At 43.5% G+C, this 14,420-nt stretch overlaps 1 protein-coding gene across 1 annotated transcript in view; it reads left to right on the top strand.

The window, feature by feature from the left end:
- pkd1a (polycystic kidney disease 1a) overlaps positions 1-14,420 on the top strand; it is a 262,592-nt gene that overhangs the window by 197,801 nt on the left and 50,371 nt on the right. The window contains exons 32-36 of the mRNA XM_073060211.1: positions 5,629-5,742; positions 5,901-5,941; positions 8,053-8,255; positions 9,327-9,435; positions 10,897-11,024. Of these exons, the coding sequence (XP_072916312.1) occupies positions 5,629-5,742; positions 5,901-5,941; positions 8,053-8,255; positions 9,327-9,435; positions 10,897-11,024 (595 nt within the window). The remainder of the gene's footprint in view (positions 1-5,628; positions 5,743-5,900; positions 5,942-8,052; positions 8,256-9,326; positions 9,436-10,896; positions 11,025-14,420) is intronic.

Genomic DNA, 14,420 nt, shown 5'->3' with positions numbered 1-14,420 from the left:
AACAGTCGTCCCTCAAGTTCCTAATAAATCTTTTCCCTTGTTGGATTCTGAAGTTTTTGATCCAGGATTCTTCAAAAATCAAGAATGAGGCATAAAGCTTATTGAGCATTACAAGAACAAAGAAGGTGGGATGTAAGATGAAGCAAGAGGGAGAGGGAGGGAGAGAGGCGTAGAGGACAGAGAGAGGGCGAGATGGGGGAGAGATGGCAAAGGGGAGAAACAGGAAGGGGTGAGGTGAGGGAGAGAGACAGATGGGGAGAGAGGGGAAGACGGAGAGAGAGGGAGGGAGATCGGGTGAGGGAGAGGGAGGGAGGGACAGAGAGAAAGAGATAGAGAGGGGGACAGAAGAAAGAGAGTGAGAGACCCTAGTGGCAGAAAAAAATAAAGCAGAAAGAGTGGAGACAAAAGTGAATGAGAAAATGAGAATCAGGCCTTCTTGAACCTGATTGCTAACTCCATTGAATTTCTATAGATAAGATTAAACCAATGAGATTATTCCTATTCAAATAGTGCAATACCCACAACTGCAACTAAGTTGTTACAAAATCAACTGCAACCACTCACAAACTCACTGAGCAATTACCTGTATATAGGCAATTATATAAAAATGCAAACAAGCATAAGAAAGCTAAATGACAAGGAAAGTAACAATTCTACAGCCTAATCCAATACCCTGTTACCTTAAACCTTATGCCCCCAAGTTCCTGATCCCCAAAAGCTGGGAAAAGCACTCTATGCGGCATGATAACTTAGCAGTTAGCGTAATGCTTTATAGTGCCAGTGATTGGGGTTCAATTCCTGTCGCTGTCTGTGAGCAGCTTTTTCGTTCTCACCACCACTATGCTGGTCTCCTCCAGGTGCGCCGGTCTTCTCCCACATTCCAAAGTCATATAGGTTAGGGTTAAGAAGTTATGGGCTTGCTATGTTGCCACTGGAAGCGTAGCGACTCTTGCTGGCTTCCCCCAGCACATCCTCAAACCGTGACGCGAATGCCACACTTCTCTGTAAGTTTCAGTGTTTTGAGGTGTCCTTGCACCTTATTGTACACTTTCTCTATGACTGTAACACTTCATTCTGCATTCTGTTATTGGCCCTTGTACTAATTCAGTGTGCATTGTTGTGATGGAATGAACGTACGCATAGCATGCTAAACAAAGTTCTGCACTGCAACATGTGATATTATTAAACCAATTTATTTTGTGTATCTAATGAGATAGCTCTGGTAGAGAGCAGCCAGGGAGGTACAGATCCAATTTTTTTTCTGCTCTAGCCTTTGCATGGCCCTTCAAGAAGGAATCCATGAAGTTCCTAAGCCAGCGTTCCTCAGTGCCCCTCTTAATTCCCTTCTCCCATTTAAGATGCTCCATGCAGTTTTACTCATCTCTTTACCAGACAATGTGGATCAGATCAGAATGAGATATGTTATTACTGACTCAATTGTACTGTGCAAAAGTCCTAGGCACATATATAAAAGCCCCTTTCTTTCTTCCTACCCACATAGTCAGACAGTCCTCCAACTCCAGACAAGCCTCCATTCTCAAGTGGATTCAAATCTTCATTTACAATACCATTCAAAAAGACTTTTGTGCCTCAGACTTTTAGGCAAATATATATAGCTAGGGAGCTTAAGACTTTTACACAATACTGTAGTAATTTTATGTATTGCACCGTACTGCTGCTGCAAAAAACCCCACAAATTTCATGACATATGTGAGTGATGATAAACCTGATTCTGATAGGGGTCTCTGTTGTGGACTGAGAGTGGAAAGAGAGCAGGGAAAGGGGAATCAAGGTTGGGAAAAGGAGGAGAGGGAGTGGGAAGCACCAAAAAGACATTCTGTAATGATCAATAAACCAATTATTTGGAATCAAATGACCCTGCCTGGTGCCTCAGGGCCAGGTGTGTCTACACCCATGCACCCCTCACCCCTGGCATTCCTTCTCTGCCACCTGTCCCACAGCACTCCACCCTCACCATTCCCAACATCCTTTGCTCCCATCAGATTTTCAAACTCGCTCTCTGCTGCACGATCACAAATACAGTTTACAGTTTGGTGCAAAAGATATATATATATAGTCTTAGATTCAAAAAGTGGATGGGAAGGAGCTGTTCCTGTGTGGTCGAGTATGGGTCTCCAGGCTCCTGTACATCTCTGCTGATGATAGAAATGGAGAAACGAGAAGAGGGGCTGTCCCATTTGGTAAGGGTCCTGATAATGATCTTCTTGAGTTTCTGCCTCTCGGAGATGTCCACGATGGTGGAGTTTGTGCCCATGATGGAGCTGACTGAGTCTGCAGCACCCTGTGCAGCCATGCCCGAGCCTGCATGCCAGTCAGAATAGGGGCAGATCGCACACCACTCTGGAGAAGCCAGCTTTAAGATCGGGGTTTGATTCCCACCACTGTCTGCAATGAGATTGTACCTTCTCCCCGTCACTGTGCGGGTTTCCTTCCACATCCCAGAGATGCACGATGAGGGTTAGTGAGCCGTGGGCATGCTATGTTGGCACCGGCAGTGCGCCCACGCGTTTGGCCTGGCCAATTCACTCTTTGCTGATTTGATTTACTGTATACAATGCACTTCATGGTACGTTTTGATGTACATCTGACAAATAAAACTCATCTTTAAAGAATGCTCTCTACTGTACATCTGCAGAGATCTGTACATTAGTGTTCACCTTGTGGCTTATTACATCATTTATTTTATTTTATTTAGAGACTTTATTTTATTTTATTATAGGCCATCCCAGCCCTGTGAGCCACATCAACCTGGCAACCCCCAATTTAACCCTAGCCCAATCATGGGACAATTTACAAAGACCAATTAAACTATTAACCGGTATGTCTTTGGACTGTAGAAGGAAACCGCAGCTCCCGAAGAAAACCCATGCATTCCACAGAGAGGACAAACAAACCCCTTACAGATGATGTTGAAATTGAACTGGAACTCTGACATCCTGAGCTTGCAATAGCATCACGCTAACCACCACTCTCCCATGGAACCTATATTAGGTTGATAACATTTACGAGAAGCACTTTGGGGACAGTTTACTTCTCAAAAATAGTATGTAAATAAAAGCTGCTATTAGTATAGGATGATTGAAAGGTAGAACGCTCCAATTAATTCCACACCCTGCCCTTTTCCCACAGCCTGTACATTTTTTCCTCTTAAAGTATTTCTTCAATTCTCTACTGAATCTCGTTCCAACGCCCTCTCTGGCAAAGTGTGCTCCAAAGATAACATTGTCCTGAATAAAAATTAATGTTTCCCCATGTCATCTCCGATGATTTTGCCTATTGCTTTAGCTCAGTACTTTCTGTTACTGAACCTTTTCCATTACTGATCCTTGCCATTACTGACCCTTCTGTTACTCCCTTATGTTACTGGCCCTTAAGTTACTGACCCTTCTGTTACTAGCCCTTGTGTTACTTATCCTTCTGTAAACTACAGAGCGACCTGTCAGTTTGTGACAGCCTCCTAAATTGAAGCAGGGATCATAATCTTCAGTAGCTGGAGTTCCCTCTCTGAATAACTAAAACATTCTGTTTCTTTAAAGAGAACTTCCTTTTGCTAAGCAGCCACTGAAGAATGTGGAACACAGAACTATGCACTCACTGGCCACTTAGGTGGCTCCTGTACCTAATAAAGTAGCCACTGTATGTTTGTCTGCTGCTGTTTCCCATCCATTTCAAGGTTCGACATGTGTGTTCAGAAACGTCCTTCTGCACACCACTGTTGTAACACGTGGTTGTCTGACTTACTGTCAGCTTGAATCAGTCTTGCCACTCAACCTCTGACCTTTCTCGTTAACAAGGCATTTATGCCCACGGAACTGCCGCTCACTGGGTGCTTTTTGTTTCTTGCACCATTCTCTGTAAACTTTAGAGTCTGTCATCTGTGGAAATCCCAGGAGATCAGGAGTTTCTGAGATACTCAAACCACCCTGTCTGGCACCACCAGTCATTCCACGGTTGAAGTCACTTAGATACATTTCTTCCCCATTCTAATGTTTGGTCTGAACAACAACAGAACCTCTTGACCATGTCTGCATGCTTTTACACAGTGAGTTGTTGCCACATGATGGGCTGACTAGATAATTGCATTAATGAGCTGGTGTACAGGTGTACCTAATAAAGTGGCCACAGAGTGTAGAGGAAAATATAGAGACACCAATATTTGTACTGGAACAAAGTAAAGAATAAACATTATTATTGAGCTCCCAAATCGTGTCTGTTGCTATCTCGATAAAGTGTGGTAGGAAATTTGAAAAGATAAATTGACAGCACTTTCTGGCTCAGCGGAGCAGATAATGCAGCTGCTTCAGAGCCACAGGTTCGATCCCGACTTCGGGTGCTGTCTGTGTGGAGTTTGCTTGATCTCCCTGTGACAGTGTGTATGCCCCAAGCGGCTCCAGTTTCCTACCGTGCCACAAAGGTGCACCAGTTGCTAGGTTAATTGGTTGCTCTAAGTTGCCCCTTTACTGTGTTTAGGTGAATCAAAGGTGGTGATGGGTCAGTGTGTAGGAGTGAGATAGGACAACAGCCTCTCGCTCACCATCAGTAAAACTAAAGAGCTGACGGTTGACTTCAGGAACGGGAAGGAGAGCGAACATGCGCCAACCTTTATTAGGGGATCAAAGGTGGAGAAAGCAGATTTAAATTCCTGGATGTTGGACAACTCATTCTGGGCCCAGCGCATAGATATAATCGCAAAGAAGGTCCCAAAGCTTTTTGCTTTCTTAAAAGTTTAAGGAAGTTTGGCTTTCTTCCAAACACTACATATATATATATATATATATATATATATATCTCCTGTAGCAGCTGATGGTGCAGTGGCATCAGCACGGGTCTCCAGGCTGCTGGTTCAAATCCAGCCAGCTCCTTGCATGCTGGGTTGAGGGTTGAGCTAGCAACCCAGCCTTGTAAATAACAGACAAAATGCTAAAGAATTGGCACCAGGTGTAGAGAGGAATAACAACAAGATGTACTCTTGAAAACATTGTGACTGGCTGCATCATGGCTACTCAGAGAGGTAAAATAGCAGGAACAGGCATTGTCCAATGCTTCATGGACACAAGCATCCCCACTATTGGTAATAGGGGCAGGAGGCGCTGCCTCAATTTGCAACTGTCACCACACGTTCCGACGGTAACATAGAGTGCCCACAGTGCTCAGCAGGACAACACAGAACTCAACAAACAGAGCACACAAGCCTTTTTCCTCAGACTCACCCACCCACACACGCAGATGGTCCTCCAACTCCAGGACAACCTGTAGTCTTACATGAGTTCAAATCTTCACTTACTGTACAGTGCAAAAGTCTTATCTTCATCATCTTTATTATCTTCATTAGTACTAAATCTTCAATACAAAACTGAACTCTCTGAATCCTTGTGTGTAATTCCAGTCTAAAGTCTCGTCAATGACCAAGTCCTGTCTAGTTAATTGCATTACTCCAGTAGTAACTGCCGGTAGTACCCCCAGTCCCTGCTCCCCAACACATTCCTAAGTTACCAAGCATTTATCAAACAAAAGGCCTCAAGTGGTGGGAGTCTCAAGATTGAGGTTCAAGGCAACAGTGAAACCATTCTAAATTCAACGGGCTTCCACAATTCATTTTTCCTGCAGGCAGCAATGACTGACTCGGGTCCACTTGAATCGAATGTGCTGGAAATCGATGACTACGTCGATCCCTCGATAGCTGGCAGTTCCTTCCTGACCTTCGCTGACAACCTGGAGGAGGTGAGTGAGAACAGGGTGCGTTCTGCAATGAATATTTAACACCAGCTAATCACAGGACTGTAATTAGGCCAGGGTTAAATTGGGGGTTTAGCGATCCACACTGAATCGCTAAATAAAAGATTTCATTTTAAAAGACTCAATTTCTTTTCTCTTTGTAGGATTACAAAGAGAAGCTAAAGACTGACCTAAGTGCAAAGGGGTGAGTATGTGGCCACTGCTTGTTTCTGAATATTACTCGTATTTTTTCAGTTAGGAGAAAGGAATTGAACTAACCATTGATCTATCTTTGCTGAGATCTGTGTGAAACTTTCCCTTTCCTGGACTGAACCATACCTTGATTTGTTGTCATAATCAAATACTTTGGTTTCTTACAGAGTCAAACCCACCTTGAGGATACCTCTCAATCATCTGATTTCAAGTCTGAATGTCACCTACATTTCTGAGGGTTATTACAGCCCCTTAACGTTATTACCCCTCAACCACCAGACTCTTGTACCATCGACTTCACTAAACTTCAGTCACCCGTCATGGAACTGTTCCCACAGCCTATTGACTCACTTTCAAGGACTTCATCTCATGTTCTTGATATTTATTGCTTATTTATTTTTATTATTGTTTTTTTTTCCTTCTTGTATTTGTACAATTGTTGGCTTTTGCACCTTGGTTGTTTATCCATCTTGTGGTCTGCAGTTTCCCATTGACACCATCATGTTTCTTTATATTTATTTTGAATGCCACAAGAAAGTGAAAATATGCAATTATTGATTATAAATTTACTTAGAATTTTGAATTTGAGGCTATCCACCAGTCAGCTAATCAATGAGCTAACCCCATTTCCCAAGGGCCCTCAAATATTTGGCAAACTTAGATCCATCCATCTTTAATTTCTAATCAGAGACTGACCAGGTATCATTTGCAATGTCAAATTTCTCCCTTTCTCTGGAGGTTCAATATTTTTTGGAGGTTCACCACTGCTCAGATATTATTACTTCACATCATTATTTTGCAGGACCTCATGTGGGAGAGTCATGTCACCTTTATTAAAGTTCAAAGTAAATTTATTATCAAAGTACATATATGTCACCATATACAACCCTGAGATTCATTTTCTTGCGGGCATACTCAATATATCCTTAATTGAATAGTAACCATAATAGAATTCATGAAGGACTGCACCAACTTGGGCATTCAACCAGTGTGCAAAAAAAAACAACAAACTGTACAAATACAAAAAGAAAGAAATGATAATAAATAAATAAACAGTAAATATTGAGAACATGAGATGAAGAGTCATTGAAAGTGAGTCCATAGGTTGTGGGAACATTTCAACGATAGGTTCAGTAAAGTTGAGTGAAGGTATCCCTTTTGGATTTAGAGCCTGCTGGTTGAGCCCTGATGAAGGGTTCGACCGGAAATGTCGACCGTGCTCTCCTCCATAGATGCTGCCTGACCTGCTGAGTTCCTCCAGCATCTTGTGTGTGTTGCTCGGATTTCCGGCATCTGCAGATTTTCTCTTGTTTGCGTTGCGGAGCCATAACGGTTCCTGAACCTGGTGGCATGAATCTCGAGGCTCCTGTACCTCCTTCCTGACGGCAGATCACATGCTGGGTGGTGGGGGGTCTCTGATGATTGAAGCTGATGATGGATGCAAAAAGTCTCAGCAGAGGATGTACTTCTTGTGGAATTCTATCTTCTCCAGAACACACTGGTGCGATTCTACACTGCCTGCATAGAGAGCATCTTCTCATCAGCCATTACTGCCTGGTTTGGTACAGCACCCTCTCGCAGTATAAAAAAAACCTATCAAGATAGCATAAAAAAACTGATGGGCTGCAGTCTACCATCCCTTCAGGACTTGCATGTGCAGGAAAAATCATTTCAGACACTACCCACATTGCAAACTACCTTTTCCCAAAGCTCCCTTCTAGAAAGCATTATAGGGCTATTGAAACAAAAAAAAAATTACACCATCGTCAAAGATCACCCAGGCAAATAATCTGATCAACCATTCTAGTTAGCCACCCCACCCCCCTCTATCCATTACACCCATCATTGCACTCTAAACACTTCAATCCACCTTTTATAATGCTGTTTACATTGTAAATACATGCTGGTATTTAAGTACTTATGCTCATTTTATTCCATATCTGTGCTTCTAATTGTATTTTATATAATTCTTTATTTCTTATAAGTGCTGAATGTTGTTTTTGTTTCATGTCACACCCTAACCAACACACCACAGCAATTTCTTAATCCATATAGATGTATGTGTCGAATAAAGTTGATCCCTGGTCCCTCATCTGTCCACAGCCTGCCTAGCTGGCCCGCTTACAACAGCTTGCTGAATTGGCCAGACCTGCTGAATGATCAGTCCATTATAGAAAGCAACGTTCCGAAGCTAAGGAGAGGCCGAGGAACCCGTCACCTCGGACTTGAGGCACAGCTGACGTCAGACGATGAGCCACTCTCGCTTGTCTATGATCAAGCCAGGGCCAAAGCCCTCTCTGCTTCAGGTGAGCCTGTAAATCGGCCAGGGATATCCGTGAGTGGGGAACCGATAGTTGACACCTGAGTCTCCAAGTCCAGTAGGGAAGTGGAAGACCACGGTCTGCAAATCCACAAGTAGCTGAAGGCCAGAGACGGCGTCTCCTGGGGGTGGAGGGCTCTGTATTTGTGTGAGTTGGGGGGGAAGAACAAGGCTTGTTTTGCCATTGTTGTTTTGTTGTTTATTGTCCTCTGTTTTTGTTGTGGACGTGCCGTATCGGTGCCGGAAAGTGTGGCGAATCTTGTGAGCTGCCCCATTGCATCTTTAAGTTGTATTGGTTGTTAACCCATTCAACATATTTCACTATACAGTACTGTGCAACAGTCTTAGGCACATATACAGTACATAGTTAGGGTTCCTAAAACTCTTGCACAGTACTGTAGTAATTCGATGTATTGCACTGTAGTGCTGCTGCTGCAAAAAAGCTAATTTCATGACGTGTGTGAGTGATGATAAACTTGATTCTGATATGGGTCTCTGTTGTGGACTGAGAGTGGAATCATGGTTGGGAAAAGGGGAAAGGAGAGAGAAGGGGGCAGGAAGTACCAGAGAGACATTCTGTAATGATCAATAAACCAATTGTTTGGAATCAAATAACCTTGCCTGGCGTCTCAGGGCTGGGTATGTCTGCACATGTGCTACCCCCATCCCTGGCATTCCTTCTCTGCCACCTGTCCCACACCCCTCCCACAGTGCTGCACCCTCGCCATTCCCAACATCCTTTGCTCCCACCAGATTTATAAATTCGCTGTCAGCTCCACATTGACAAATACAGTACTGGGCAAAAGTCTTAGGCATCTTAGTTATTTATATATATACACACACACCTGAGACTTTTGCACAATATGTTTTGATATACATGTGATAAATAAAATGAATCTGAATCTGAGAACTCACTGGAGTCCTAATTCATCCTCTGGCAGAATACTAGAGAGCATCAAGTTGTTTTGAAAGGCTAGAAGACCCAAAGCAGTTAGAGGACTAACATCTGCTTATGAAGTCCTGACTGACTCCAATCTGTTTGCATTTTTCCCACCAGATGAGCACCTGATACAGCAAATGAGCTTTTCTGGGAATAATGAGGTGTCAACCTCACACGACAGCGGCCGGGTCTCTCTGGATGTCGAGAGTCACCTAATATCTAATCTGTGAGTATGTTCTGAACGTTTGCCCCTGTACTAGTCCTGACCCAGTTAAGCTTTCAATAGCTGAGAGTCTCGGGAGATTGAGAGACAAAAATTGAAATGAAAACTTCTTTGATGAATGTCCAAAAAATGACTTCAAGACGACTAGATTTTCTTTCATATGTGTATCATCGCTCTTCATTATTTGCAAGAAAGAAGAACATGAACTCAATATAAAATTTTTACGGCACAGAGGCAATTCAGCCCATCAATCTATGCTGTCCCAACAATCTCATCAGTCCCTTTCTTTCTCCAAAGTCCTTAATAATATAATCCCTTGTGTCTATCCAGTTCCTTCTTGAGAGCTGTAATTTCAGCACATCAAACATAGATGCGAAGCTGCTTATTTTAAATAGTTCAGTGGCTTTGTTTAAAAATTATTGTATAATGAATTAAGGGAGCAATGCAATGCATTAATGTAATGCAATAGTGCAGTAATAACGCGGTTTAGTTATGGGACAGATATCCAACTTATTTACGCAGTTAAGTCCATCACACCTACTAGGACATAACCATTGACAGTAACTCACCAGTGTCCTCTGTCCTGGCCAGTCTTTCATGTTGTCTCAGGTGTATGTCCATTTTCGAGAATTCTTCCTGTCCCAGGTATGAGGTATTTGGAGCTTCTGTTGCCGTTTCTGAAGCTCTGGGTGTTTACGGGATGGAGTTGCTAGACCAATGCTCAACCCTCCTCATTGTGCAGTCAGGCTTGAGACCATCCATGGCCAGTACCGACAGACTATAACCTCTGGAGATGATTCCTTTCTTCCCGGAGATCGCACAGATGCTGCTCGACAAGCTTGGGTTCCTCCAGCGGATTGTTCACAACTCTTGTACAATGTTATCTAATGAGGAAACCCATGAAGAAGGTCACTGCATCTGTCTGTATGAAGATTGTGCATTCTTCTTGTGACCGAATGGGTTTTCTCTGGGTGCAATGGTTTCCTCCCTTATTCCAAAGATGGACATTGCAATTGTCTTTTGATTAGATTAGTGTTAAATAAATGGTTCCTGGATAAAGGCCAACACACCAACCTTCTTAAAAACCCTATCAACTTGTGCGACAACTTTGAGAGATCTATGGACGTGGAGTCCAAGATCCCTCTGTTCCTCCACACTGCTAAGAATCCCTTGACTAACCCTGTATTCTGCCTTCAAATTTGACCTTTCAAAGTGAATCACTTAACATTTTTCCGGGTTGAACTCCAATCCTGTATAAATGGGTATTAACAGAGGCACTGTCTATAGCACCAGTTGTACTGGCATTGCATCCCATTACTTCCAAATGCAATTCCAGAGATTCTTAGAACAGGTTCGTGTATGGAAATGAGGACTCACACCCTTGTGTTGGGATTTGCTGAGGTATCTCAACAGAACGGCTTTGCTAATTTTTCTTTTTAACGCCTTTATCTTTTCCTTCTTCAGAACGGAGATAATCAGTGGGAATGAAGAGCTGCCAACAGAGGCAGCAATTTTGCACAAGTCTGGTGACTTTGGTCATGTCATTCGGCCTACCCAAGGTATTGGAAGACTGGCCACCACCAGAAGAATAGGTAAGTGCACCAAGCACATGTCCTGCTCCAGAATAAGGAAGCCGCCTAATTTGAAGGAACTTTACTCTCTGAAATTTGGTTGAGGTATTCATGTCATTGTCCCCTCCCCTAAATCTCCCATTACAGTCCACATCCTCTGTGAGGGTTTCTCCAGAGCTATTGGTAGATGTCATTGTATGTGGTTGTAAACGTTGTACTTAGTGCCATCCCATCTCCAGAGGAGAAAAAACCCTTCCATTAACCTTGGCTGTGCATGGTGTTGGGTCTGGTGATTTTGTGATCCAGAGGTTCTCTGGGAGTCAAGAATGAGGCATAAAATTTGTTGCAATGGTCATTGATAAAGTGAAATAAGAACAAAGAAGTAGTGAGCATCTTATCCAAAACCTAGCTCGAACTAAAAAGATAACAGCATTCCAGTAATAAAAATTAACCTATAAAATTCAGATTCTAAGTTTTTGTTTTCAATGGGATGATATGCATCCAGATTGCAGAGGAGTAACACTTGCTGCAGAAAAACTAAGTTTCTGAAAAAATACAGAAGCAACTATACTACAACTACTGGAAAATTCATTGAACAATTACAGCTACACTTAATGGCTACTTTATCAGGAACCTCTTGTACCTAAATGCCCACTGAGAGTTTGTGGTCTTCTGCTGCTGTAACCCAATCACTTCAAGAGTCAACATGTTCAGCATTCAGAGATGCTGTCCTGCACACCACTGTTGTAACACGTGGTTATTTGAGTTACTGTCGCCCTCCTGTCAGTTCAACCAGTCTAGCCATTCTCCTCTGACCTCTCTCATTAACAAGGCATTTTCACCCACTGAACTGCCACTGATGGGATTTTTTTGGGTTTTTTGCCCCCATTCTCTGTAAACTCTAGAGACTGTTGTGTGTGAAATACCCAGGAAATCAGCAGTTTCTGAGATACTCAAACCACCCCATCTGGCTCCAATCATTCCACAGTCTAAGTCATTTAGATCACATTTCTTCCCCATTCTGATGTTTGGTCTTGACCACGTCTGCATGTTTTTGTGCATTGAGTTGCTACCACATGATTGGCTGATTGGATATTTGCATTAATGAGCAGGTGTGCCTAATAAAGTGGACATTGAGGGTATATAGGTGATTATATAAAATACAAAGAGGCATAAGAAAGATTAAACCACAAAAAAAATAAAAACTGCACTCTAGTCCAACAATGTGGAGAAAGCCTGAAGTCGCGAGAGTGTGCACGTTGGAATCTGGAGTATCGAACAAAATGGGGGAACTCAGAGCGTCAGGCAGCCTGTGAAGGCCAAGGGCCTGTTGTCCTTTCAAGTGGAGACCCTTCATCTGCAATGACAGTAGCGGGGAAATATCGGAGGAGGGGAAGGGATTGTCCTGGTGGAGAAGCTTGTGAGTTCCTACAATTCCAAGAGCAATGCTGCCTAGAGTTCAGCTGACTGCCACTTAGCTCCTGGTGGGGTCACACATGGTGGTAATATCAAGGAGGAGGTTCCGGACCAAGAGCGATCCAACCAAGACCTCAGCAGTGAATCTGGTGGGAGATAATTTCACATCATTACAGAAGCGAAGGCAGAGGAAGGCTACAACAGCGAAGGGTCCCCAGTCAACTTACACTCCATGCACTGGTCCCTGAGCCCGATCTGTCAAGGACTGTGTGGTGGCAACCCGTGCATCAGCGTCCCTATGTTAGGCAAAGTCACGCACTGGTGTGTTCTATTAACGGAATCCACCCTAACATCCTAGATTAAGAACCATGGCAATCTGCAGGGCTGATGGGGGCAGGACTGTGAGATCTGGAAGCCCCTCAGAACTCTTGGATCCCAAATCTGCCTCTACGGACACCTGAAGACCCACCAATAGACAACCCCTTAGGAGAATATCATACTTGACTTGAGTGGTCGCACTACTGCTAGAGAGAAGTTGCGTGCACAAAATGCTGGAGGAACTCAGCAGGCCAGGCAGCATCTAGGGAAAGAGTACAGTCGACATTTCGGGCCAAAACATTGACTGTTTACTCTTTTCTTAGATGTTGTCTGGCCCGCTGAGTTCCTCCTGCATTTTGTGTGCGTTGCTCAAATTTCCAGCATCTGCAGATTTTCTCTTGTTTTAGAGAGGAGTTAGCCAGTATAAAGAGGTAAGGAGGAAGGGGTGAAGCAAGAGCTGGTGAGTGATAGAGATGAAATAAAAGTCCTAAATATCAACAGTTTGTTTCCCCCCACAGATGCCACTTGACCCACTGAGCTCCTCAATGGGTGGTTATGGGGGAAGAATTTCTTTCAGATCTCCAGTGAAAGATTGAGTGTGCTACCCACCCATCCTTCAGGAAATCATGCAAAGGACTACTTTGTCTCTCTGGAGGTCATAGAGTCATAGAGTAGAACAACACAGAAACAGGCCCTTGGGCCCATCTAGACCATGCCAAAACCATTTAAACTGCCTACTCCCAACAACCTACACTGGGACAATAGCTCTCCATATCCCTACTATCCATGTACCTATCCAAACTTCTCTTAAACTTTGAAATCAAGCTCACATGGATCACTTGTGCTAGCAGCTCATTCTATACTCTCACAACCCTCTGTGTGAAGAAGTTTTCCCTCACGTTCCCCTTAAACTTCTCATCTTTCACCCTTAAGCCATCACCTCTGGTTGTAGTCCAATCCAACTTGAGTGGAGAAAGCCTGCTTGCATTTACCCTATCTATACCCCTCATAATTTTGTACAGCTGGTACCTGTGGAAATTCCAGCCACCCATCCACCCTGTGTATCCAAGTTGGCAATATAGTCCTTCTCTTCAGTGGTTAAGTTAATGGTTTTGTAACCCGAGGTTTGGATCATTGAACCAAAAAAAAAAGACTTCAAATCCCACACACCACAATGGATTCCAAAGCTAGTTTCAGGAGCTGAGATATTGTTGGATTGGACCATAAAACACAGGAACAGATTTAGGCTATTCGCCCATCAAATCTGTTCCGCCATCGTATTATAGCTGATTTATTATCCCTGTCAACCCCATTCTCCTACCCTCTCCTTTAACCTCTGATGCCCTGACTAATCAAGAATCTATCAACCCTCATTTTAAATACATCCCAACGACGAGCAGATTGAAAGGTTAATTACCCACTGTAAATTGCCCCCACTGTGTGTGGGTGAGTGTTAGAATGTGGGGAGGAGGGGAAGCAGATGGGAGATGCGAGAAGACGAGATGATAGGGAAAAATAGTGGTGTAATGAATGGGCCAAATGTCCTCCTCGTATATCACAGATTGGAGCTCTCACAGGGCATTGCACCATGGAAACAAAGGGGAACCTTTCCCTCTGTCCGATGGACAGATCATCTGGGCCTAGAATTCACTGCCCTTGTGCCGCAACCTGTTCCATTGCCAG

The sequence above is a fragment of the Hemitrygon akajei genome, chromosome 11 (assembly GCF_048418815.1).
Source record: "Hemitrygon akajei chromosome 11, sHemAka1.3, whole genome shotgun sequence".
Taxonomy (NCBI): Eukaryota; Metazoa; Chordata; class Chondrichthyes; order Myliobatiformes; family Dasyatidae; genus Hemitrygon; species Hemitrygon akajei.
Note: the sequence above shows the minus strand (reverse complement) of the source record. Positions and strands in the feature narration are given on the sequence as shown.